At 38.5% G+C, this 27,567-nt stretch overlaps 1 protein-coding gene across 7 annotated transcripts in view; it reads left to right on the forward strand.

Annotated features, from left to right (window-relative positions):
- Positions 1-27,567, forward strand: part of ARID4B (AT-rich interaction domain 4B) — a 156,901-nt gene that overhangs the window by 112,551 nt on the left and 16,783 nt on the right. For 4 of the 7 annotated variants that reach the window (XR_006963703.1, XM_047088580.1, XM_047088582.1 and 1 more), the window contains exons 17-20: positions 491-742; positions 14,983-15,067; positions 16,760-16,958; positions 25,140-26,354. Coding sequence is in view for 6 of the 7 variants with exons in the window: in XM_047088580.1 (XP_046944536.1) it covers positions 491-742; positions 14,983-15,067; positions 16,760-16,958; positions 25,140-26,354 (1,751 nt within the window). In the remaining variant the exon portion in view is untranslated. The remainder of the gene's footprint in view (positions 1-490; positions 743-14,982; positions 15,068-16,759; positions 16,959-25,139; positions 26,355-27,567) is intronic. The other 3 variants (XM_047088585.1, XM_047088586.1, XM_047088584.1) reach the window with 2 other exon arrangements.

The following is a 27,567-nucleotide window of genomic DNA, read 5'->3' on the forward strand; positions in this document are numbered from 1 at the left end:
AAATTCTGGTTGGAGCACCTTTTGGACTCAATAAGACTAGCTGTTGGCTAGTAAAAGTTTTTGTTTTCAACACCCCGGGGCTGGAAATACTTGAATAAAAAATACTTTTTAGTCTGGAAATGGCTATGAGGTGTAAATGATTTGTGTTTTTGTCAACACGTTTGTGTAAATCACTTTCATAATAAACCATGAAAAAGTTGTTAAAGTTGACCTTAATAGTTTCTTATACAACTTCTCTTCTTCCGGCTGTTGGAAAATTTCTTTTAATGCATTTTTCAATCTTCATTTCCTCTAAATGTATTTCTCTATAACCACAGTCATCTTATACAGTTTTGGTTTTTAATGTTACATTGCAACCCAGAATTTCATGCACATGGAACCTGCCGTTCCCGGAGCAATCACAGCCACGATTTTTATCAGTTTATGTGGTTTGGAACTGAAAAGCTTATGAAGTGTCTTTTATTAACTGCAATTTTTTAAACCTTTCAAGAGATGAAACGAATAAAGAGGAAGATGAAGATGATGAAGAAGCAGAAGAGGAGGAGGAGGAGGAGGAAGAGGATGAAGAGGATGATGACAACGATGAGGACGAGGAGTTTGAATGCTATCCACCAGGCATGAAAGTCCAAGTGCGGTATGGACGAGGGAAAAATCAAAAAATGTATGAAGCTAGTATTAAAGATTCTGATGTCGAAGGTGGAGAGGTCCTTTACTTGGTGCATTACTGCGGATGGAATGTGAGGTAACTTGAGTTTCAGCTAGTGATTACTACCTAAAAACACTTCTAAAATAATTTTCTATTTTAAAAGTTAATTGACGAATTACAGACTTATTAGTTATTCTGATTGAGGTCATAGTACCATATAAAAAATCTGTAGATTTCAGCATGTAAATGCCTCGCTTAGTGACTTCCTACTTACTGTTTTGAATACTTAGAAGATACCCTTAGGGTCTAGAAAACTGATATCTATACAGTTGACTTTTATGTTATACATGAAGATTAACAGGGACAGCAACATTATTGGTGAAATGATAGAAAAATCTTTTTTTTTTTTTTAATTTATCTAAGTAGAAAAATCTTTTTTAAAGTTAAAAGAGTTTTGAGCTTCTTCATGTCTGTGAGTTAATTACCGGGCTTCTTTCTCTCTCGCGTTTTCAACTACATTGCCACAGTAACCTCTTCTTTGTAATCTGAAGTTGTCACGTGTCTTTCTTACAGGAGGCAGGGATTTCAAAGTCGTGATTTCTTAAGATGCATTAGCCATTTTAAGAGGGCCTTTATCTCTTCATTAACATCTCTTAGATTATAGTCTTGTTCAGAAGCCTCAGAAAGTTATTTGTATATTTGAGACGATATGGTGGAAATGCAATAAGCAAGTGTGCTTAACTAAAATAGGGTGCACTTTCTGACTGTTGATAACCCTAGGGATGAAAGGCAAGACTAAGGTTTGGTTTTAGGTGGTGTTCAGTGACTTCACTTCTTATACAAGTTTTCTTTGGTTCATCCAGAGAAATTTTGTATTTGAATTTTATCCAAAATTGGCAAGTCTGTTTTAGGATCTGGTTACTTAAATTATCTTTTAAGAAAAACTATAAATTCGTTTTGAAATCTTTGATACTTTATTTGAAATACAGCTTGTGATAGCGTTGTTGCCCTTGAAAAATTCACCACAGAAGTTAGAAATGGTGGTTTCGTGGTGTGCCTAGTATCTTCAAGGAGGAATACAGTTCCCGTGCTTTTTATTTCAGTTGTATTCTGTGATTTAGAAAGGTGTTCAGAAAACATCATCTCAATTTCTGTTTCTTAAAAAAACTATATAGCCTCTGTTTCTTAAAAGTCCATTTTGTGTTGTCCTGCTGTGGCAATAGGAAGCTCTAGAAGCATGTCTAATCTGATTACCTTTCTTACTTAGAGAAAAGTGCAATTCTGATCCATTCTGACGCTTGGAAGAAAATAACAATTTAAGTCATAAGGAAATGTTTAGAAGTTTTGTTTGGGGACTCGTTCTTTGTTATTTCTAACCAGCAAGTTTGGGATTTTAAGAATACTTTTAATCAGTGTTGTCCTGTAACGTAAGCTTTTCCAAAGAGTCAGTTTTAACACCATGTGTAATTTATCCTTTTGTCCGTTGGCTCTTGGGCTGCTTTTGTGGTGCATGATTTTCCTTACCTGAAGGGCTGGCTATTAATGATCATGTTCAACGGAAGATACTGGAGATCTCAGATATAGCTGCTATAAGAATATTTTGCCCAGTTTTGACATTTAATCATTTTGATCTTACTAAATGATCATCATAATATAAATGTCGAGGGAGTTCCATTTATGCCTGGAGTGTACATGTTGAATACGTTAGTTTAAAATTAGGAAGGAAAAAATTGAATCAGGAAAAATTAATAATTACTGAGTAATGCCCACAAGAGATGTAAGAGCCACATCATCTTTTACCTCTCCTTTCAGTCCTTCTGCCCTTAGTTTATATAATGAGGTAGGTTTTCTAGTGGCCTTATTAAATGCTTTGTATTTCGTGACAGAACTTGCACCATTATCAGGGCTTGATTATTTTCTATTGTTCCATTAAATAAAGAGGCTTAGTAAGTATAAGAATTGAGACATTCATAAAATTATTCTGCAAGTAGGACACAACTTTCTGTTTGTTTAAGAAAAGACTGAGTGAAGGAAAGAGTCCTCTTTCCGTCGGAACACTTGGATTTTAGGGGCCAGAAAGAGAATGTCAGTATTTTAGCTTTGAAATTGGTGAGGGGTTGGGGATGGTAAGGGAAGACTTTAAATTGAGACCTTCAAGTTTTTAATAATACAGAAAAGAAAACGAGACCTAGTTCAACAAGACAAGCTGATGTCACTGAGAAGGATGCCATCTACTCCTCACACCTCAAGCGTTTGTGTGGTCTGAACTTTCAAAAGAAGAAAAGTAACCAACTTGACGAAGACCTGTAGAGTGAATCTCTTCATACTCCAGCAGCATAGAGAAAGCTGTACTTCTGTAGATTAGCAGTTAATTTTCATAGTCAGCATAACAATAGTCCTATTTCTCTCTGCAGTAATAACCAGAATCTCTTATTGATGAATAAGCAATAATTATGATTTTTGCTGCTCCTTCATGTCTGAAGCTAATCTAATGAGGACTGCAACAAATCCTCATCAGTTCTGCAACTGTGTTCCTGTTGTTTCAGTGATCTTCAGCTTGATCTTTGAATTTACACTTAAGAGATGTGAAATTAGACATGAAGATTTATGTATGAAGGTTCATGAAAATAGTTTTATCTTCAGTGGCAGTCATTCATTACTATAGCAATTTAGGAAACTTCTTATGGAGCTATTTGTGTGAGTTTTGTTTGATCTGAAAGGTCACTTTCCAGTAAACAAATTTTTCATAAAGAAAATAAGAGACTATCTTTCTTAGTTTAAAAAATGCTATTTTTCTGGTAATTTCTGCATTTTACCTTTTTTCTAAAATGCTGTGTAAACCTTTCCAATAATACAATTTTCATTTGCACGCCTATTTCACATTTGAAAAATGTTAATTTTTGTTACACAAAAGAATAGTATTTGGGCCAATTTATTTTTACTAACACAAGAAGAAGACACATTTTTACAGGCTTACATCAGATTTACTGGAAATAGCCAGAACTCTGGATCTTAAATCACATAATGGCTTATAAATGGCATAATAGTGCTACAGAATTTGTCGGGTGTGGTGACCATATATAAAACTATTGTCCAACACAGTAGACTTCACTAGGTTGCCATGTGCTTGGAGGAAGTCAGTGCTTCTTTATGAATTGTATTTGACTCTTCTAAAAATAGCATCCAATCTAGAAAACTGGCAGAATACATAAAAGTAGAAAGACAACTAGTAATATTGTAGTAATTGTACTTCAGTAATTTTTCATAGTAGGCTTTCTGCTTGTTTTCTCTGCGTGATGTTCATGCTTTATGGAAGTTTTTAGTTCATTAGCTAATTGATCCCCTTTGTTCTCGCTTCTAAGTTCATGCCATAAACGTGGGATTGAGTTTTGAAAATCAAGTTACACTCTGAAATTCAGCTGCTACAATCTCTGTTGTGTGTGTGTTGGGTTTATCCTCGTTCCCAAACACAGCCAAGTGTGTTACAGCTTTCTGGGCAACTTGGCTTGCAATTTAAAATGCATCAGTGTTTTATCATGTATTGAAGCTGATTTGTTTTTCTCCATTTCCAGTTTGGCTTTCCATAATCAAGGGGTTGGGAATTTGATTAGAGAATTTTTTTTTTATATTAAGGCTCATCAACTACATGAAAAGGATACCCTCAAGTAAAAGAGAAAGGGAAAAGCAACACTAAAGTTTCAGCTGTAAAATTTCTAATTAGCAAATTAGTAGTTCTACTCCATTTTATAAGTTCTAGAAAACTAAAAATAAGATAAGTTATATTTGAAGATATTACTTGGCAATAAAAATGTATTTCGTTTAAAAAATATTTTGTCTCTCAGGGTGCCTGGGTGGCTCAGTCAGTTCAGTGTCCCACTTCGGCTCAGCTCATGATCTCACAATTTGTGGGTTTGAGCCCTGCTTCAGGCTCTGTGCTGACAGCTCAGAGCCTGGAGTCAGCTTCGGATTCTGTGTCTCCCTCTCTCTCCACCCCTCCCCTGCTCACGCTCTTGGCTCCTCCTTTGAAGAGATGGGGGGCGGGGGACAACTAGTAAAAAGCTTTCACAAATGGGTTCAAACCTACTTTGTGCTAACATTCAACTGCTTTTTAACAAACATTTGTTCTTTTATTTGGCATATATAAGTTCAGTATCCTGTGCAAAATACTATGCTTGAACAGAGATACAAAGAAATGGTTCCTGTTAAGGCATTGATTGTCCAGATGAAGGAACTACCCCCCCCCCCCCCCCCGCCCAGGATTTACAACCCATCCATCCCACCACCCCTCCCTCCTAATACCCTCAGCCCTCCCCTTGGCTTACTTACCTTCAGTCAGCCCTTAGACTCATTTCTTTTGACCCCCACGCTCTTCTGTTGCTCTTGTGTTGCTTTGTAATCCTTGCTCGACAGAACCACTAGAACACCGATTAAATCTCACACTCGTTCTCCTGGCCTGCACCTGTGGCTCACCCTGGCTGGAGAAAGCAAAATGACTTACTTTAAATTCGTGACTGTGAACCTTAAGTGGCCAAGATGTGTCCCCCTTCCATCCCCTCTCTCACTTTCTCTGAAGACGATTTCATACTGTTTCTTATCTCCTCAGATACCCAGGATCTCTTCCCCATCCCTGCTTTGTAACCTCACTGAAAAACTGGATGAGAGAATTTCTGCAGACTTCCACCTTCTTACCCGCCTCCCTTGCCACGCTCTGCGCCCGGTCGTAGTCATTGGTGATCGGGCGCGCCGCTGTCTAAAGCCGGTCTTCTGAGTGCCGTGCCTTGTTGCCTAAATCAGAGCCGGGGCCCCAGAAATTCTCCCTTTCTTCCCCCTCTCTGTCATCAGCTACTCGCTCTGTTCTAACTCATTGTTGTCTAGACCTGCAGGGATTTCTCCCGTCTCAAAGCTCACTTGACCTTCCCCCTGCTTTTCCTGCTGTGCCATTTCTCTGCTGTATTTCTATCCAGCAAGACTATTTGAGCAGCCGACTTCTCTCGTTTTGTGTAAGCCCACTCCAGTAAGGCTTTTGCCCCGTCACACCTCCAAAACTGTCACCAGTGACCCCCATCTGACTGAATTCCGTCCTTATTTCTTGACCTCTTGCTGCTTGCCTCAACAGTGGCATCTGACCCTGCTGATCGCTCCTTCCATGACAGTGTTAACTTGTGTTCCAGCTGCTAGAGCGGCAACTGTTTTTCTTGTTTATTTTCCTTTTCTGCCATTCCTCAGTCATCCTCTTTTGTCTCTTCTTGTCTTTGTGTGTTTTCTTCCTTATAATTGTGCCCTTTTATCCTTTGATACCCATTTTAACTTGTTTACATTCTATCTCTATTTTTCCAGCCCTAATTTGAATCCCTTTTCTGATAACTGCATTTTTCTAAATTATTTCTCGGAGCCAAATAATTGTGACCTTCTGGAATATAGCTTCCACTTAGGACTGTGGGGACCTCAGGACCACATTACTTCCCACTACAAAAGAGCATTTAATTTTTAAAACGTGAAAAGTAATCCCAGTTCCATATTCATTCCATTAATATCCCTTACCACTTCTAGAAAAGTACATGCCTGTAAGTAGCAAATAAATCTTGAACTAAATTGGACCTCCTGGCAACAAAATAGAAGTACAGCAGGAGTTAAAATCCAGATCAAAGGAACTAGTCTACAAAAATGATACTTACAGAATACAGACACAAATGGGGGATTGGGACAGATGTGGCCTGGCTCCCTCACTGGAGCCTCTCAATGCTTTTATATGTGGGAACTCTTTGTTTAACGTCCTGAGGCACTGTCAAGCTGTTTTCCACAGAGGCTACACCATGTTACATTCTTAGCAGAATTGTATTAGGGTTCTGGTTTCTCCAAATCATCACCAACATTTGTTATTTTCTGTTGCTAAAAAAATGGTTATTATTAGCTAACTTAGTATCTCATTTTTTTTTTCAATTTTTTTTTTGAAAGGTTTATTCATTTTTCAGAAACAGAGAGAGCATGAGCGGGGAAGGGGCAGGGAGAGGGGGAGACACAGAATCTGAAATATGCTCCAGGTTCTGAGCTGTCAGCACAGAGTCCGACTCGGGGCCCAAACTCACAGACTGTGAGATCGTGACCTGAGCCGAAGTTGGACGCTTAACCGACTGAGCCACCCAGGCGCCCCTCGTTTGGTTTTGATTTGCATGTTTAGAATGACTAGTGATGCATACTTATTGGCTATTTGTATGTCTTTGGGGAAATGTCTGTTTAAGCCCTTTGCTCATTTTTGAATTGTTATTGTTGAGTTGTAGGAATTCTTCATATGTTCTGTATATTAATCCTTTCTCAGATACATGGCTTGCAGATATTTTCTCCCATTCTGTGAACCCACAGAATTCGCTTTTCACTCTCTTGATACTGTCTTTTGATATACAAAAGTTTTAAATTTTGATATATAAAAGTCCTTATTCACCCATTTTTTCTTTGTTGCCCATGCTTTCGGTGGTGTATCCTAGAAAACATCACCAAATCTGGTGTTGTGAAAATTGCCCTGTGTTTTCTTTTAAGAATTTTATACTTTTAGTTCTTTTTTTTTTTTTTAACGTTTATTGATTTGAGAGAGAGAGCACGCGTGCGCGGTGGGGGAGGGGGAGGCAGGGAGAGAGGGGGACAGGATCCGAAGCAGGCTGTGCTGACAGCACAGGGCCCCGTGTGGGGCTGGAACCCACGAAGCGTGAGATCATGACCTGAGCTGAAGTCAGATGCTTAACCGAATGAGCTACTCAGGTGCCCCTATACTTTTAGTTCTAATACTTTAGTTTTTAATCCATTTTAATTTTTATAAAAGTATGTATGATAGTCCTTTTTTAATGATTTTTGTCATATGAAGAGCCCATCTCCTAATTAGCAGCCGAAATGGGGTTGAGAGTGAGACTAAAGTGAATCTGATGGGAAATACTCCTGATGTGACTTTCCTTCTACTCTGTCTTCTTTTGTCCCTTTAAGAATTTTTATGTCACTTCAGATTAATTTCTTCCATATTCATATTCCTTCCACCTTCAGAGTATTTTATGTCCTTACTTCTTTTTCTTCTTTTACTTTCATGTCATCTGATCCCTACCATACTTTCATTGTGTATGCCAATGGACTTAGGAATGTTGATAAAAGAGTACAGAGTTGTTCTATTCCTGTGCTTTAAAGTAATTATTCTGGTAATGATAGAAAGGAAAGCAAAACCGTCTTGGAAATTGTCTGCTTTATGCTATAGTGTGAAAGTTAATGAACTATAAATGAAGATCATTTGACAGGGGTTTACAAGTGAATATCAGCAGACTTGTTTTAGAAGGCTGGGAGGGGACATTGCTCCATTTTTGTTTTTGTTTTGTTTTGTTTTTGAGTTTATTTATTTTGAGAGTGTGTGTGTGTGTGCATGGGGGAAGGGCAGGGAGAGAGAGGGAGGGAGGGAGAGAGAGAGACAGACAGACGGACTCCCAAGCAGGCTCCATGCTGTCAGCGCAGAGCCTGCTGAGGGGCTCAAACTCTGGAACCATGAGATAATGACCTGAGCCGAGATCGGGAGTCAGACACCCTACCCCTGTCTTTTTAACCAGGCCTTCCAATTCCCTTCGCATGTTCTTCCTCCTGTGTCCCATTCTTTATTTCTTGATCCCTCATTGTCATCTTTTCCAAACTCTCACTTCCCTAACCCCCTGTCACAGTCCCCCAGCTTATTCAACTTACGTTTATGATGTAAAGCAAATTCAAATTAAAAAGTACCGTGGCAGTCAAAGGGCTGTGTTAACCACTCACGTGAAAAATTCTTATGCAGTATGCAAATGATTTGTATCAGACAGTCATACATGCAGAGAAAATTAAAATAAAGTTTAAAAGCAGGGAATGAAATGAACATAAAAATAGTTTATACTTTAAAAATAAGACTTTTGAGTTGACTCTCGTTTCTCAGTGCGAGTGAAAATAAATAGTTCCTTCGTGAAAAAAGATTGGTAACTTGGATATTTTGCACTCAGGTGGGCTTTCTTTCTTTGTATGTTGAACTTAGAATGTTTACTAAGTTGGACTTGTTGCATTCATTATTTTTTTGTAGATTGGCAGTTACGTTTAAGGTAAAAGGTAAATGTGGACCTGTTCATTTGGTGGTTTTGTAGATTGGTAGGTACATTGGTATATTTTTCTAACTGTACATAAATCCTAATCCTCTAAATTGATCAAATGTTAATAAAGTAAATTTTTAAGGTACTTTTAAAAGTCAGTATCTGCGCCACAAAATACAGTAAGTGCCACAGTTGTTAACCATTTGTAGTGATCTCTATAAGCCTGATAGAGTATTCTGTGATGTGTTCTTAACATTACATATTCCCTCTGCCTAAAGACCTATACCTTGTTTCATTTTACAGACTTAAACTCTTTAGGAAAACCAATCGATATAATTTCTATGCCATGCACTTAGGCTGTTTGTGTCAAATATTAAATATGATTATGCTATAATATTCAAGTTATTGTCATTCTGTTCTTTATTATGATGAACACCGTTCCTGTGTCTTTGATGTGGATTTAACATGAAGTGTTACATGATGTGGAAATATGAAATGTTAATAGCATGCTTAGAATTTTATTTTTTCAATAAGATAATGCTTTTATTTTTGTTTTGTCATATCTTAAAGTACATGACAGAAAGCATTAAATTGTGTTCAGTGAGTCTTTCATAAATTTTGATTTATAATTCTCTCAGATTAAAAATATATGTGTAAATTCAGATTATTATAGAAAATTCATAAAGTAGGTAAATATCGATACAGTGGCTTATAAAGTTCATGATCAATAACTATTGCTGTTTTTCATATGATTTGGTCTTTTTTCCTATTACAGTGTCATACTTACTTTTTTCTGTAATTTTTTTTACTCTAACCATTAAGAGGGAAAATTTTCTTTCCTTGCTAAGATTGCCTAAATTTCCACTTTAGATGTAAGGTTTTTGAGACCTGAGTTTGTTGTATGACATGGATTACCTTTTTGTATAACGATAGGCAAGATATAAAATGCATATTATTCAGCAGTTATTAAATGAGTCTATTCATTACAGAAAACAAAATACAGATGACTTTAATATTTTACATAAATTAATGGTCGGGTTTTAGATTTTCTCTTTTTTATAATTTGTATACATCTTTCATATGGTGAGCTTTTAAATATTATGGCAGTTTGGTTTTGCTTGTGAAATTATTTTTAAAATACCTTTATTATGCATGTAATTATTTTTTTTAATCTCTAAGGTTGTGTCTTTTGGGGTACATGTTAATACACACTGATAATATTTCTTTGAAAGTGGTTTGGTTGGGGTTAAGAAGAACCCAAATCTAAATTGCTGTGGGCAACAGTAACCATTTTGGTTTTCTTACATCTGGTTGATTAATGTTCTTTTCCATTTTTATTATTGCTAAGTGATTTCTTAGATGATTTGCCAACACATCCAAACAAAAATCAGAAAGCTGTGTTTCTCTGGTGAGAGCAAGTATGTTATGGTCTCTGAATGGTTCCTTCTAGCTTTGTGTGAATATTTTAATTCAACACATTTTAAAAATTCAAATACCTGTGTGGCTTCTTTCCGAAGGTTTGTATTGGTACTTTTGTCATTACCGCTTAGGGTTGTGTTCTCTGTTTCGCTGTCAGCTCCTTGTGGGAAGAAGCTGTACTACACCATTCCCGAATGCCCAGTGCGTAGCTCCCCAGGAAGTCTTTATCAAACGAATAAGTCCCCGAGCGTACTTTCAGTCTTGGCGGTTCATCTTACTTTCTGCTTCCGGGGTCATCTGGTCCAGCTCCATCATTTTGTACAGAGCAGGGAGCAGACCTTTAGAAGTTAAAGGAGTTGCTCGTGCATCTCTCCTTTCATGTTCGTTCCATTAGTTGAATATTCGATGGTCTCAATAGAAATACCCTCAGGTACGCCATGCGTGTGTTTTGAAAATATTTTCCTTAATACTCTAGTTAAATACGAGATGAGATACCTGTGTAGGTTCCATACAGTAATTACAGTGATTTATTGATAATTGAAAAAGTATGGTCTAATTACTGACAGACTTTATTTTCTAATTCAGTATTTTTTTAATTCAACATTTTAATATTTGTTTCAGTATTTGTTTTTCTTAGTTTCTCAGTATTTTCTTTTAAAGGGAAGAATTCAGTAATCCTCTTTTCTTTGTGCCATGCCAAACTCTATTTCCTTCTGTCACAGAGAGCTCCATTACTATCTTGTGATCCTAATTTCTAAAGGTAACGTCTAATTAAAGGCAGCACAGTTTATATCAATAATGCAGACCATTGGTTTTCTTGACATTCTCTTAGGACTCTGTTGTTTGGATCAGAGGTGCAAGTCATTTTGTTCGTAGGCCCAGCGCTTTGCCTTCTTTCTCTCCTGGTTCTCAAACTACATTGTTACTAAATGTGGTAGCTGATGGCTACAGTCCTACCAGCCTTGAAGAGAAGTCTAGGTATTTAATGATAGAAAGTGGTTTCTCTGAAGACCTGTTACCCTAGATATCTGTTAAGTAGTGTTCTTCCTACTAGTGGAGAGACCCCATCAAAATATGTGCTCTTGATTCCTTCTGTGCTACTTAGAGCACACGTGGAGTCTCTTTTTAATATACTGTATTAAAAGTCAAAGTTTACATAGAATAAACAGCATCAACTTCTTGTAGTTCTGAACTAAATGCTCTTCATTCAAGTCTTTATTCTTGGTATTTGATAGGGAATCAGAATCTTGACCCACTAATATTACCTCTTTATTTAAATTAACTGGCACGCCGGGCACCTGGGTAGCTTCGTTGGTTAAGCATCTGACTTGGGCTCAAGTCATGGTCTTGCGATTAGTGACCTTGAGCCCCGCATCAGGCTCTGTGCTGACGCTCAGACCCTGGAGCCTGCTTCAGATTCTGTGTCTCCCTCCCTCTCTGCTTCTCCTCTGCTCATGCTCTGTCTCTCTCAAGAATAAATAAACATTAAAAAAAAAAAGAAAAACTAAGAAAAAAATAAATAAAAATAAATTAACTGGCACTAGTTAAAATAAAAGTTGAGTTGGCCTCTTCCTTACATAAGTTAGTGTCTATAGGAAGTGTTGTGGGGGTTTTTTTTTTGTTGTTTTTGTTTTTGTTTTTTCCGGCACCAGTTTTTGTTTTTTCTCCCACGTGACTTTATGTGTCTCTCCTTCCTGTTCTTTGAAAGTCCTCTGTATAGGAAATGGAACACTTGGATGATATTCTGAGTGATTATGTAAAGGGAAGGAACATTTCTTACTTTTAAAATACAATGATCAGTTTATTCGCTGATATTTTTTTCCCTTGTACGATTAATCAAGCAACTAAAGTGCTATTTAGAGCGTCATGAAGTTTTGAAGGATTGGTCTGGGTTAATGTTTATGTCTGCAGTCTCAGCTTCCATTTGGTATGGGCTTTGGAATTTGAAAGCACTCCCTTAACCAAAATCCCCTAATGCGGCTTTTCCTAATGCTGGTCTGTTACTCTTCTCTGTGCTTTCTCTGAATGGGACCTGGTGTGCCCTCAATCATTCTGGTATTGACCAGAATGTTTTAAGAGGCTGTCCCTTTCCCATTTTTCTCTAACTCCCTACCGAGTGCTTTTCTTGCAAGCCTATTGTTTGCAAAGTCCCATTTTCTTCCATGGTCAGAGTTTTCTGAATCTGTGAAATAAATTCATTGGTTTTTAAGGCACGATCTAGTTCCCGAGGCTATTAATTATAATAGCAATAATAATATTGTGTCACTACATTTTATAAAAATGGAGAACAAATCTGGTGCAGGAAAGAAAAAAAGTCTACAAGAATAGTATCAGAATGGGGGGAATGCCTGAGCAGACAAAAAGCACTGAGAAAGTAGAACAGAAAGAGGCAAATAATGGAGAAATGATATTAGCTAATACTTATAGGACTATAAGTTACCATGGAATTACTTCAATAGGAAGTGTATCTAAAGAATTTTCCAAGGCATCCCCCAAAGCCATACAGAATATTCATTATCTTAAAACGCAATTGTCATCCAAAATAGTGAGACCATAGTGTTTAATTACTGCGGTTCAGATGTTTTAGAAGTGTGTGTAGATTGTTTCATCTAATTCCAGAATTTTCTTTTATTGTTTTCTGCTTGGTCCAACAGTCTTTCCCCATCCAAACTCGCTACTTTAAGTTCTTCTGATAGCCAGTCTTCTTATAGCGTCCTTACTTTGTAATTGGGTGGAGGAGAAAATGATTTACCAGATAGCATCTGTAAACTGAGCTTACACAGTGGGCATCAGCCTGTACCAAGGGGGTAGCCATTGTTTTATTTATGTGTATGTTTCTCCTACCCTGTTCCTAAGAGAATTTAAGTAACATCCATTGTCTCTGAGTCATAAAGAAGTCTTCCTCTATCACAGTGAACATTTCAACTATGGAGACAATAACTTTTTTTTTTTTTTTTGCTTATTTGATGTATTTGGTGCTCCATGTAACATATGCAAATATACAATATCTCATGGTGGTGATCCTAAGTTGAAAGCTACTGTTTTGCTCTAATTTGAAATATAATTCATGTCAAAAACCCAAGTTGAATAGAGTAGTGTTTTTACTGGTAGTAAAAAATGTCTGATACTGTACAACTAACTACATAACAGATGTCTTCAATTAAGAAAGCTAAAAACTGCAATATCTTTGTTTAGCTCATGTGGTGTTATGTAGAACCATCATGAACTACCTTTAGTTATCTCATAAGAAAACAGGAAGCTTGTTTTGTTTTCTTTTAAACAAAGTCCACAGCAATGACTTCCATAACTATATCCAAATCAGAGCAACTTCTGGGAATTTATATTCAACTTTGCTGAGGGCAGAGATATTTTCTGTTCATTTTCCACCTTCAGTCCAATTTTGGTAGGAACTAAATTGCTTTCATCTCAAGCATAATGCAGTTTTCAGTATTCCTGGGCAAGTCAAAAGTACTGTAAATATTTAGGTAGGTGCTACTGTGCCAGTATAAATACCAAAAGGAGTGTGTTAAGTAGAATAATAATATTTGTTTAAAAAATTTTCAAAGTACTTATCATATATTTGATTCTCAAAAACTATATGATATGCAGTCTTACTTAATTTTTTTAATACAGTCTTATTTGGTACAGATTACACGAGGTCTGATGTTGAGAGTGGCTTGGCAAGGGCCACATAACTAGCCAGCAGGGATTATGTAAAGACTTTTCTAGAACTCATTGTGTTCTTCCTTATTCTCTGTAATTATTATGGCCCTCAACAGCTTCCAGCAGATACAGACATAATCCCTTGCGTGGGATTGTACCCTCAGCTGCACCAGCCAGTGTCACTTTGCCTGGGAGTGGCTGTAGGCATACTTTCCAGGCCTACTTTAGAGCAAGAATATAATTTATTCGTCAGATAATGACCCAAGTCATTTACTTCCTGACTTAGGGCCTTTATTACTTCATTTAGTGCCTCTAATAATGAGGACATTTTAATTTAAAAGCTCATTTTCAGTTCATGTTCTGGAGTTAAAAAAGTCAGTGAGTTTTCCATTTTCCATTTCTTCTTTTTAAACATAAAAAGAAGTTAATTTGATTTTAATATTTCTTCTTTCTAGCGAAGTTTTTACAAAAATAAACTGCCGTTCTTTTTTGTCTTAAAGAAATAGCTTTATTGCAGTCAGTAGTAAGTTGCACCCTGTGAAACTAACACAGGCTGTCAACATTGAGTGGACAGGCCATCGGCGCTGTTGACTCTTAGCTGCCTGTCCATGTAGGAAGCATCTCAGAATACTGAAAAACTTGGCCAAGTAATACTTTCCTAGTGTTTCATGAGAAGGTTTTTTTTGTTTTTTTTGTTTTTTTTGTAGGTGATTTTGCATTGTCCGGAAGTTATAATACTATGCTCTTCTATCACATGATGCCATTTAAAACTAGAGCATATTACTTAGCTTCCTGATGTGTCTAGAAAAAAACCCCAAAACAAACCTGTCTACTGGCTGCTTAAAAACAAAACAAAAAGACAGAAAATATTGTGGTTTCTTTACAGACAAGTTTGGTTTCTCTTTGGTGTAGCAGACTCAGGAGTGCCAGTTTAGACCTCAGGAGGTCTTTCTGGTCTTGGCTCAGCCAGAAGCTGACATTCTGTCCTTGGGCAAATCACTTGATCTCTCTTTTGGGGCCTTGGTAGCTTTATTCATTGAACCAGGAAGTTGAGCTAAATGGTCTCCAAGGTCCTTCCCTGTTCTAAAATGTTACGATTCTGTTTATGAATTTTTCTTTAATATGGCATAGTTCTGTGATGTTTTGCATATTTATATTAATTTCCTTTCATTTTAGATATGATGAGTGGATTAAAGCAGATAAAATAGTAAGACCTGCTGATAAAAATGTGCCAAAGATAAAACATCGGAAGAAAATAAAGGTAAGTGCTTACTTTGCTAAAAGAACTTTTTTTCCTACATGATAGGTGTTAATTGCAGAAATTTTCCTCCAAAATGATGCCATCAGTGTTAGTAGAAATGAAAATACTCTCTTAAAACGGCAAATTTATCAAGTGCTAGATTTGGGTACAATCGATATTGTCACCTTATGGGAAGGTATTTTGGAAATGATACTTTGGAAAAGGCATTTGGAAAAATGATCTCTGAGGCTTTTGTAGTTCCGACATCATGTAAGGCCACCCAGCCAGATTTCACTTATTTCAATCCCTTTTTGCCCCTCTCATCTCCAGCTAGGAGCCATAAAATAGTATGGCTGGGAGCCTGGCTTAGTGTGAGGGCTGTAAACTATTCAGAGGAAGAAAAGAAGGTATCTGAAGGCAGACGAGAGCCTATCTGTACCTTCTCTTTTTCTCTTCATCTTTAGCTGACTGTATTAGCAGTAGCTTAGGATGTGTTCATAGGACTCTGTGAGCCATACTGTAGATGAACCATTGGGACTCTATTAATGAACTTGTATGGAAATTACTGTTACTCTTATGTATGATAGATTTACTCTTATATATTCTAAGACTAAATCTTTTAAGTGTTTTATTAGAAAGTTGACCATTCGTTAGGTAACATATAGTTGAGGTGTGCTTAGTAGTTCTTCTGAAATTCAGTCTTCATATTCACAGTGAAGAACTGTTACTTTCCTGCTACTGGCCCCAAATAGTGCAAGCTTTCCCCCAACATAGTTACTCTTTTCTCACTGTAAAATTGGGTCTGGTTCTCAAGTTTTGATATGGCAATCCAGTAGCTGCAACTCAGGGTGCTGGTACAGGGACCACCCTTGGGGAACCATTACCCCAAAGCATCTATAGTATGCAATGAATTATCTTCTGTGCATCCAGAATGGTGATAGTCATGTACTGTATTTGGGAGAAGTGTGAAAATAGCCACAGATTCTATAGTCAGACCTGTATAACAGGATTTCAGAGTTGTCTGCTACACCATCATGCTCTACATCGTCATTCAGGAAGCTTGTCTAAATGTGATTTTTTTTCTATAAATTATTTTAAGACCAGATTTAAAAAATAGTTTCCAGGAAATATTTTAGTTAGCCTCTGCTCCTCTTATTTGTAAACAGTCAATTGGAGAAAATTTCTCATTTCTTCCAGAAATGTTACTTTATCAATGAACAGGTAGGTTTCTTCCAAGTTAACTTCACAACAGATCATTTGTAGAGTTATTATTCCCAGTTGTCAACTAAATGAAGATGTTAGGAATTTTGTCGCTCCCAGCCCACATTTTATATTGAAAATGTTACAAGTTTTAAAACTACCGGGTTGAAAATTTTTTTATGAATATTTAAGCCTGTTGTGATTTAATTTTGAAGAATTTGTAACACCAGTTATTAGCAGTATGAGGTTTTAGTCTGAATTGTTCATAGGATCTTTGGTTTACTTCCACAGTTAAAATGTAAATATTAGACAAAAACTTTTTGCTCATCCTGCAGTACCTTTGGGGAAAAAAAAAAACACCTCTGGCTGTTTAGAGGAGCTTCTTATATTCTGTCTTTTCATATTATTTAATATGTGATACAACTTTGAGTTTAAAATGAGTATTAGCATTGTTACAGTAAATACTTCATGATAAACTATGGCTAACATGGCATACTGTTTTTCTTAACCTAGAATAAATTAGACAAAGAAAAAGACAGAGATGAAAAATACTCTCCTAAAAACTGTAAACTTCGGCGCTTGTCAAAACCACCTTTTCAGACAAATCCATCTCCTGAAATGGTATCTAAACTGGATCTTACTGATGCCAAAAACTCTGATACAGCTCACATTAAATCCATAGAAATTACTTCTATCCTCAATGGACTTCAAGGTAAACCTAACAAATACCCTGTTGCTTGCAACTCTGTGTTTTGTTACGAATCAAATTCTGTAAAGGCAATGTACCGTTTTTTAATTGGACCAGAATTTTGTTGCCTGTTATTACTTGAAATAAAATCAGCCATTGATTGAGGCTTGGAAGTACTTCTGTTATTAGTAGATCTAAAGGCATCCTTAAATTTTAGTTACAATTTATTATTTACCCTATAGTACTGTGTTTTTTTTCTCAGGTACTGTCCTTTCTGTTGCCACGTAAAACATGGTTTGTGTTAGGTAATTTTAGACTATAAAATTACACTGAATTTTTTGTTAAGAATACCCAATTTTGTTTATCTTGATTGCATCTATTATGATCCTCTTTCATGATAGCATTATTGCCTATTAATATTTGAGGCAGAATGACCTATAACTAAATAATACAATATGAATGTTGGTGTGTCCACCATAGTGGTGAACAAATAACATTTATTTAAAAGAATTTTGCATTTCTGCCCCAGAAGTAATTAATATCCTGATTTTAGTGTGATCATTCCTTAACTTTTCTTTTGAATAAACATATATGTATATATTAAACATAAATACATATTTCCAAACAGCAGATGAATTTTTAAAACACGGAGTAGCCAGCACAAGCCTTGCTGTGAAGGCTCCCTGAGAATGTTACGTGAACGGAGTCTGTAGGTCATATTCTGGTTTCATATTCAGCTGCTCTGAGAATTCGCAGAAGCATCTCTCAGGGAATTCGGTGGGGCAGGGTCAGAAGGGAGTTCTGGGAAACACCGGGGCTCACCACAGCCAGGACGAACAGGAGCGTGGCGGCAACGAGCCGCTCTGTGTTTTCTGATTCTAGGCTTCACCAAACGAACTTCTAGCTTTCAGGTGCAGGTCAGAGCGAAGCATTTCTCCTGGGTACAATGATGTAGTCCACTGATCCCAATAACACCTTGCAAGACATAGAGGGGAGAGCTGGAGTTTTATCAACACGTTGTTCAAACAAGCTAAATCTATTTAAACGCGTTCGGACAGTGTGGTGGCAGCAGGCATCTTAGTGATGGTGGTCCTTGCTATTTCTTTGGAAAGGACACTGTGTAGGACTGGTTTCCTTCTGCATCTGGTACACAGATAGCTTCCTGGGGAGATCCTATTCTAGGGATCAGTCTTCAGAGGAGCCCTTGGAATTGCTTTGTTCTGGCATCTCATGTCTGTTTCACCCTCGGCATACTCTCATTGTGGTGGAGCATATTCTCTAGTAACTTGCTAAGAACAAGTGAGTGAGAAGGAAAGCAAATTTTTAGAGACTGTGTGCATCTGAGAATATCTTTATTCTGTGCATGGTTTAGCTGAGTTGAATGGTTTTCCTTCAGCATTTTATTAGCATTGTTCAATTGTCTTTTTTTTTTTTAGTTTATTTATTTTCAGAAAGAGAGAGAGAGAGAGAGTGTGAGCAGGGGAGGGGGCCAAGAGAAGGGGAGAGAGAATCCCAAGCAGGCTCTGCACTGTCAGCGCACAGCCCGATGTGCGGCTTGAACTCACAAACTGTGAGATCGTGATCTGAGCCAAATCAGGAGTCAGATGCTAAACTGACTGAACCACCCAGGTGCCCCTCACCTGTCTTTTCTGATGTTGTTTCTGGTCGAAGTTCAGAGCTCTTACAATTCCTGATTCTTTCTGTGTGACTTGTTTGTTATCACTTAGGTTTTTTGTGGGTTTTTTTGTTCTTTGTTTTGGTTTTGTTTGTTTTTTTTTTTCTTTTTGGCTTTTGCTTCTCTTTGGAATCTGGAATCTTTGTTTCTAATGTCCTAAAATTTCACGGTGATTATGCCTTGTGTGGATATATTTTCATCCACTGTCTTGAGTAGTTGCTAGGCTCTTTTCATTCTAGAAACTTGAGCCTTTTTGTTCCAGGTGCTTTTCTTGAATTATTTTGTTGATTATTTCTTCCTCTGCATTTTACTGTTCTCTCTTGTTTTTTGTTTTGGATTTTTTTGACTTACCATTATATCAGTATTGCATTTTCTGTAGTATATTTTAATATGTTTATTGTTTGGGGGATGAGGTTATTCATTCTTTGGTCTTTTTTTCTCTGATTTCTTGGAAATTTTCTCAACTTTGTCTTCTGATCCTTTCGTTTATTTATTTATTTTTTTTTTAATTTTTTTTTTCAACGTTTTTATTTATTTTTGGGACAGAGAGAGACAGAGCATGAACGGGGGAGGGGCAGAGAGAGAGGGAGACACAGAATCGGAAACAGGCTCCAGGCTCTGAGCCGTCAGCCCAGAGCCCGACGTGGGGCTCGAACTCACGGACCGCGAGATCGTGACCTGGCTGAAGTCGGACGCTTAACCGACTGCGCCACCCAGGCGCCCCTCGTTTATTATTTAAAAAATATTTATTTTGGGAAGAGCACAAGTGGCAAAGGGGCAGAGAGAGGGAGACAGAGGATCCAAAGCAGGCTGTATGCTAACAGGCTGGCAGATGCAAGCCCGACGTGGGGCTCAAACTCACGAACCGTGAGATCATGACCTGAGCCAAAGTTGGACACTCAACCTACTAAGAAGCCACTCTCGTGCCCCATCCTCTTATCCTTTTAAAAACTATTTAATTTACTGCCGTAATGTTTGGTGACAGCTGGTATATTTTTAATTTTCAAGAGCTCTTCATTTTCTACGTGTTCTCATACCATTCTCTTCTTTCAAGATGGGTACAAGATCTTAACCTTTCTGGTTTTGCTCTTTCCAAAGGATATTGTAAATTTTTTGTTCTTCTTTTGCATGGTTAGCTACTTCCAGTTTGCTTTTTCCTGCTTTATTGTTTTGATCTCTTCCCTATGAAGGACTTTTTCCTTGGCTGTCTTCTCCTGATTAGGAATCTTGAGCACATGGTTGGGACTTGTCAACTTTGAGTTAATTTCACTCTAAGGTAATCTGGGTGGGCCATTTTTTGGAGAGGACGACTACTGTCAGGTCTTTAGGTCTTTTTCTTAGTCCAGTTGCATCCCAGAGAAAAGAGTCTTCCAGCCCTGACTGGAAGGTAAGAGAATGTCTTCTAGCGTTTAGGATCCAGTTGAGGATTAGGGAAGGAAGGAGGGGAAATTCTTAGCAGTTGTAGTTCACTGATCCCACTGAGTTCAGCATCACATCTGTACCTGCGCCTTCAATAGTTCTTAGCATTGCCTAGGCCAGAAATCCTGTCTTCACCATCTTCAGAAAATAAACCTCCAGAAGAGTGGTCACCTGGCAACCCATGGCAGGGGTGAGGACCTAGGGATCTAGATGCTTTTTGAATAATGTTCACCCGATGCTCCTTATGTTAAGCTGCCTCCTCCACTTTTCATTTTCACAGTCACCTGATACAGCCAATTTTTATTGAAGAGTCCATGGAGAATTGGGTTTTTTCTCAGCTCTATTCACTGCTGGCTTGGGTCTGTTTACTCTCATCCATCTGCTTTTTGGCTTATGCATTCTATTGTTCTCTCCTATTGTCCCCATTTTTGTTAGCGTATTATTTCAGAAATTGTGTTAACATGCCACGTGTATGATATATGTGTGTTGTAATATGTAATTATTAATATATATTTATATGTTCCATATTAACACATTAATACATATCCCAAACAAATATATATACATATGCACAGATATGATATTTTTATAAATGGGATCATTAACACTACAAAACCCCACCTTTTCAGGGGGGCTTGCCATAGTAGAACTGATAAATCTTTTCATATCAGCACATTCATACAACTGAATGGCTGTATCACTATTTATTTAATTCTTGATGAAAAAAGGTATTTAGATTATTTTCATTATTTTTCCTATTGTACATAATTCAACAATGACCATCACAAGTGCCATATTTGTAACCTTTCACATATTCTCTTCTTCATATTTTCTCTTTTCTGTGGTAAATTTTATTTTTGATTTGGCCATAGATCAAATTTAAGACATTCAGGTTATTTCCAGCTTAAAAATGATTGCTGCTATGAATGCATATGTATATGTACATGCATATATAAAGAAAAATTGAGGCCACCCATGAGTGTAGAACACAGATAGCTAGGAGTCTCTTCCCTGGCATGAGATGAGCTGGGAACAGAACAAGAGGGTGGGTGATTGTTGGAATTCTGTGGAGTGATTGAATATCTCTAGAGAATAATATTTCACATTTAGGCACCAGAGATCCCCTCAAGTAAACTAGATCCCTGCTGAATCACCTAATGGAAAGCTTATCCATTAATAAGCCCTACCAATACAGTCAGGTTTTAGTAGGTCATCCCTTCAGTGTGAACAGTCAAGGAGAGCTCCCACGTAAAATGTGGAAACTAAGACGGAAGGAGTGACCCTTGAGGAGAGAGATAATGAAGGTAAGAAGCATATTAGTTCTCTCCGGTTATTATTAATCTCAGAGAACCCGCAAGCATCTGTAAAACAAGAACAGGATACAGTGATAAAGTAACAGAGAACAAGAAACACCTAGAATTAGACATTGAAATTAAAATTCAGTCAAACACAGTTTGGAGTTGAGGAAAACTTTGAGAAAATGTAAGAAAGCAGTGATAGAAATGTAAGAAGATGAGTGATACTGAATAGTAAATAGTGAAATCAGAGGGGAAGAAATGAACAGGTAACCGCGCACACCACTGTGGTTAGAGTATACTCACGTGTGTATATCTTTGTTTTTCACGCTGGGGAGAGTGACACCAGCATTACTGCTAGAATCCGCCTGAGGAATCAAGAAGGCATGGGAACAGCATGCCTGGTTATAAGTAACTAAAAAGCAGTTGGATTTTGAAAAAGCGAAACCCTAGTTTTCTTATGAACTGTCTCACGACTATGTTATTTATTTTTTGATTTGTACCTCATCACTCCGTGCTGTATTATATAGTGTGGCAGTTCTATCTGTCTTAGAGAATGCTGTATATGTGGTGGTGGGTTCTCCTCCCCAGTCTTCCATATACATACCAATCACTAAGATTATCCTAGAATAGTCCTCAGGTGGACAGAGGAATAAACAGGTAACTAAAAGAAGAAAAATCTCCAGAACTGACAGACACGAATCTTTAAATTGAACGAGCCTACCCGGTACCTAATAAATTCGTGAATAAAGAACCATGCCACAGTACGTTATTATGAAATTAAAAATACCAGGAATAAAAAACCACCACTATGGTTGAGGAGATAAATGAAAGTAGTGTTTTTAAACTATAAGGCAAGGGGCAGTACCTTCAAATTTTTGAAGGAAAATAATTTTCAACTTAGAATTCTGTACCTGGTTAAACTATCGATAAAACGATGAAATTTGAGAGTAAAGATGTATTTGGACACGTAAGGACAAAGAATATTTACCTCCTTGTGCCTTTTTAAGGAAAGTACTAGATGATGTGCTCCAAGACAATCTGGGAATAAACCAAGAAGGAGGAAGATGGGCAATTCACATACCTGTGGGTCTCAGTCAAGAGAAAGCAGTGAAGGTGGGGGGGCCTGGGTGGTTCAGTCAGTTAAGTGTCTGTCTCTTGATTTCGGCTCAGGTCATGATCTCAGGGTTCGTGGGACAGAGTGCAGCATCAGGCTCTGTGCTGACAGCGCAGAGCCTGCTTGGGATTCATTCATTCTCTCTCTCTCTCTCTCTCTCTCTCTCTCTCTCTCTCTCTCTCTCTTTCTTTCTGTCTCTCTCTCCTCCCCCCCCCGTGCATGCTCGCGCTCTCTCCCTCTCTCTCAGAATAAATAAATAAATATAAAAAAGCAAAAAAGAAAGTAATGAAGGGAATTACTAAGATGATAGCTGTTAGAGCAGACCCAGAGAGCCACCAAACTAAATGGAGTAGAAAGTAGGTCTTCAGGATAGAGAGATTCGGTGAATAAGGGAGCTGGATGGAGTGCTTGGCTGCATGGAGCAACTGAAATAAATGTGAAAAAGCCTTAGAAAAGGAAGATGTACCGTCAAAAGGAAGGACTTTTGGAAGCTTGGAGAAATGGCTCTATGAGGAAGGAAGTTTGTCAAGTGTGGTGCTTCTTTCTGTAGTGAACCACATTTATGTATATTATAAACAGTATATTTAATTATGTTATTTATATTATACATACATATATATACATATATACACATATGTATATATATTGTGTTATATATATTATATATTATATAATATATATATTACATATATTATATGTATATATATATTATATGTATATATATATACATATAAATATATGTATATTTAATTAATTTGACTCAGGTCATGATCTCACAATCCGTGAGTTTGAGCCCCACGTCGGGCTCTGTGCTCACAGCTCAGAGCCTGGAGGCTGCTCTGGATTCTGTGTCTGCCTGTCTCTCTGCCCCTCCCCTGCTCATGCTCTGCCTCTCTCTGTCTCAAAAATAAAAACATTAAAAAAAATTTTTTTTAAATAATTAACTGAAGATAACTATATATGGAAAGTATGGCAGGAGACAGGAGTATTAATACAATACCCATGGCTCATTGCAGGCTAAACTTCCTAAGCGAGCACATCTCTTAATTATATACTATCAGAAAACATGGTTTTGAGACTTTGGAGGCTTGGGAAGGAAGAAAAAGAGCTGTTGGTTTTCTGTTGAGTTTCCATTTGTTTTTAGTCATATATGCAGTGCTTTGATAATTAAAACAGTTCGGTTGTACAGAAACACATTGAAACGTTTAAATGTTTTTAACTACCTTAATTGTGTCTGTCTTTTTTACTTGTAGCAAACTTAGCTAAAGAACATAGGTAGTGTTGTAGTCACAATTATAAATTCAGGAGCCAAATGACTTAGGTTTCTGTTTCTTCTCTACTTTTACTAGCTCTTTGGAGTGGTTTAACCTCTCTAAATCCTGGTCTCCTAAACTATAAAATGGGGTTAATAATAATATACCCCTCATAGGGTTTTTGTGAGACTGAGTCAGACAGTCTATGCAAAGCGTACCAAAGTATCTGGCATGTAGCAGTTTCTCAGTAAATGTTTTATTAAAATCATGATAAAGGCAAGTACTTTTTATACTTAGTTGAATCCATTTACTAAAATGTACTTTCAAGAAATAAATTGTGTAAATATTTTTATGTAATGTATCAGTTACTTAAGTTAATTGGGTCTACTCTTCAAAACATTGTAGAAAACAGGGCACCTGGGTGGCTCAGTCAAACATTCAACTCTTGATTTCGGCTTAGGTCCCGATCTCAGGGTCATAGGATCGAGCCCCGCCTTGGGCTCTGTGCTGGGCGTGGAGCCTGCTTGAGATTCTCTTTCCCTCTGCCCCTCTCCCCCGCTCATGCTCCCTCTCTCTTTTATAAAAAAAAAAAAAAAAAAAAAAAAAGACAAAAAACAATTTGGAAATTCATTGTTCACAAATCTTTGCCTAATCATTGCTACATTGAAAATGAAGCTTACAGGGGCGCCTGGGTGGCGCAGTCGGCTAAGCGTCCGACTTCAGCCAGGTCACGATCTCGCGGTCTGTGAGTTCGAGCCCCGCGTCAGGCTCTGGGCTGATGGCTCCGAGCCTGGAGCCTGTTTCCGATTCTGTGTCTCCCTCTCTCTCTGCCCCTCCCCCGTTCATGCTCTGTCTCTCTCTGTCCCAAAAATAAATAAACGTTGAAAAAAAAAAAAAAAAAAGAAAATGAAGCTTACAATTTCATATACAGACTTTGAAGTTAGAATAACCCGGGATTACATCCTGACTGCAGTTATTTTCTACTCATAAATTTGGAGGAGTTTCTTTTTCATAATCTGCTTTATTGAGGTATAACCTACAAACAATAAAATTCACAACTTTTACATTTACCATTTGATGTGTTTTGGCAAAAATATATGGTGGTGTAACTACAAGCATGGTCACAGTACACAACGTTACCATCATGGGACACCTGGGTGCCTCAGTCAGTTAAGCATCAGACTCTTGATCTCAGCTAACGTCTCAATCTCAGGGTCATGAGTTCCAACTCATGCTGGGCATGAAGGCTACCTTAAAAAAAATTACCATCATTGTGTGAGTGTCTTAAATCTCCAAAGCTTAGTTTCGTCACCTGCAAAATAACGATGAAACCTAGCAATCCAAGAGGACTGTAAACATAGGGGCTAATATATAGAGAGAGGGCCATGCACAGGGAAGACACTGCTGGTGTCCTTATCATACTCACCGGTGTTTCTTCTTTTCTAGCTTCTGAAAGTTCTGCTGAAGACAGTGAGCAGGAGGATGAGACAGGTGCTCAAGACAGAGACCACAGTGGCAAAGAGGAATCGAAGATCGATCATTTGACCCATACCAGAAACGATCTTATTGCAAAAGAGGAACAGAACAGTTCATCTTTGCTAGAAGACAACAAAGTCCATGCAGATTCGGTGATCTCCAAAGCGGTGTCAAAATCTCCAGAAAGATTAAGAAAAGATATGGAAGGATTATCTGAAGATACGGATTATGAAGAAGACGATGAAATCACAAAAAAGAGAAAAGACGGTAAGAAGGACAGTGCAGAGAAGTCTTCAAAGCCTCAAGTCAAACGTGGTAAAAGAAGGTATTGCACTACAGAGGAGTGTTTGAAAACTGGATCGCCTGGCAAAAAGGAAGAGAAGGCCAAGAGCAAAGAATCACTTTGCATAGAGAACAGCAGCAACAGCTCTTCGGATGAAGAGGAGGACGAAAAATCAAAAACAAAGATGACGCCAACGAAGAAATACAACGGTTTGGAGGAAAAGCGAAAATCTCTACGGACAACCGGTTTCTATTCAGGATTTTCAGAAGTGGCAGAAAAAAGGATAAAACTTTTAAATAACTCTGATGAGAGACTTCAGAACAGCAGAGCTAAAGATCGGAAAGACGTGTGGTCGAGCATTCAGGGACAGTGGCCGAAGAAGACTCTGAAGGAGCTCTTTTCAGACTCGGACACTGAGGCAGCAGCCTCCCCGCCCCATCCCGCCCCCGAGGAGGCGTCCGCAGAGGGCTCGTTGCAGCCGGTGGCCGAGGAGGAGGGCTGCCCCCCCAGCGCCGAGCTGGAAACACCGCCGCCGGCCGGCGCCGACAGTAAGCCCGCCGAGGAGAAGCCGGCGGAGGTCACTGACAAAAAAGCGGAATTTCCCAGCAGCGGCAGCAACTCCGTGCTCAACACCCCCCCTACCACCCCCGAGTCGCCTTCCTCGGTCACTGTAACGGAAGCCGGTCGGCAGCAGTCTTCGGTGACCGTGTCGGAGCCGCTGGCCCCGAACCAAGAAGAGGTTCGCAGTATCAAGAGTGAGACCGATAGCACAATTGAGGTGGACAGTGTCGCGGGGGAGCTGCAGGACCTCCAGTCGGAAGGGACCAGTTCGCCGGCAGGCTTTGACGCCAGCGTGAGCTCCAGCGGCAGCAATCAGCCGGAACCAGAGCACCCCGACAGAGGTGAGGGCCGAGCCGTGTCCGTTGGCGTAGTGTAGAACCTTCTGACGTTTCCAAGGGCTTCACGGTAGCGCTCGTTAGAGCACGAGGCGCAGAAGTGAAGTCCTTGCGTGAACGCGGTAAAAATGGAAATTGGAAGGGTGCTTTGAGTAATGGATAGCGAATGCGCTGAAAAGCTTGGGGGGGGACTTACCGTCCCGTGCGTGAGCTGTCCGTGACATCCCCAGGGGACCAGAGCACGTGCTGGGGACGCACCCAGGCCCAAATCCACACCTTTTTGAAGATTCCTTATACGCTGGTTGACTATGTGGCATGAGCAGCTTCAATATATATCTGTAACGTTGTTTTCGCAATTGTAACCGATGTGCGTTTTCTCACAAACATTTTGATTTGTTGACAGACCCCTCCACCCTTAACCAAATACTGTATGTAGGGGTTTGGAGCAACCAACTGTCCAGGCACTGCTTTCCTCAGACAACCGTGTCAAACTGATTTTCAAGCCTGACTAACTTGTGTGAGTTTGTAAAGGAATTTGATGCTTTCTTAGATGCATAGCTTCCAGATCGAAGGAGCAATGTGTATGTTACCCTCCAGTAATACTTTCTTGATTTTCCGTGAAGTTGTTAAAAGTGGAAACCCAAATTAGTACTTTGAAAAGTATTGGTGCCCTTTGATTTTGCCATAGCTATTCTTGTGTCTTCATTCTTCTTACAGACCACTTCATTCAGTTGTCTTTAGATGAATAGAATATACGCTGACAGTTGGCTTTGAAACCTACTTTTTCGCTGTAAAGATAGGATGTGTACTTTATGTAACATACCGGTTTTTATTATGCTAGTTTGAGATTTTTAGCTAAGCTTAAAGAGATGTGATACACATCAGGTGAGTTAATTCCTAATTTTCTCACACAATTTTTTTTTCCTTTTTTTCTTTTTCCAGCTTTAGTGAGATACAATTGATGGAACATTGTCACACAAATCTTGACTTAAAACATTTCTTTTTAAAAAATAAATATTGGGGCACCTGGGTGGCTCAGTCGGTTAAGCGTGTGACTTCAGCTCAGGTCACTCAGGTCACGATCTCGCGGTCCGTGAGCCTCGCGTCGGGCTCTGGGCTGATGGCTCGGAGCCTGGAGCCTGCTTCTGATTCTGTGTCTCCCTCTCTCTCTGACCCTCCCCCGTTCATGCTCTGTCTCTCTCTGTCTCAAAAAAAATAA

The sequence above is a fragment of the Lynx rufus genome, unplaced genomic scaffold (assembly GCF_022079265.1).
Source record: "Lynx rufus isolate CCGP_SWC_20201006 ecotype Redwood Valley unplaced genomic scaffold, mLynRuf1.p SCAF_25, whole genome shotgun sequence".
Lineage (NCBI taxonomy): Eukaryota > Metazoa > Chordata > Mammalia > Carnivora > Felidae > Lynx > Lynx rufus.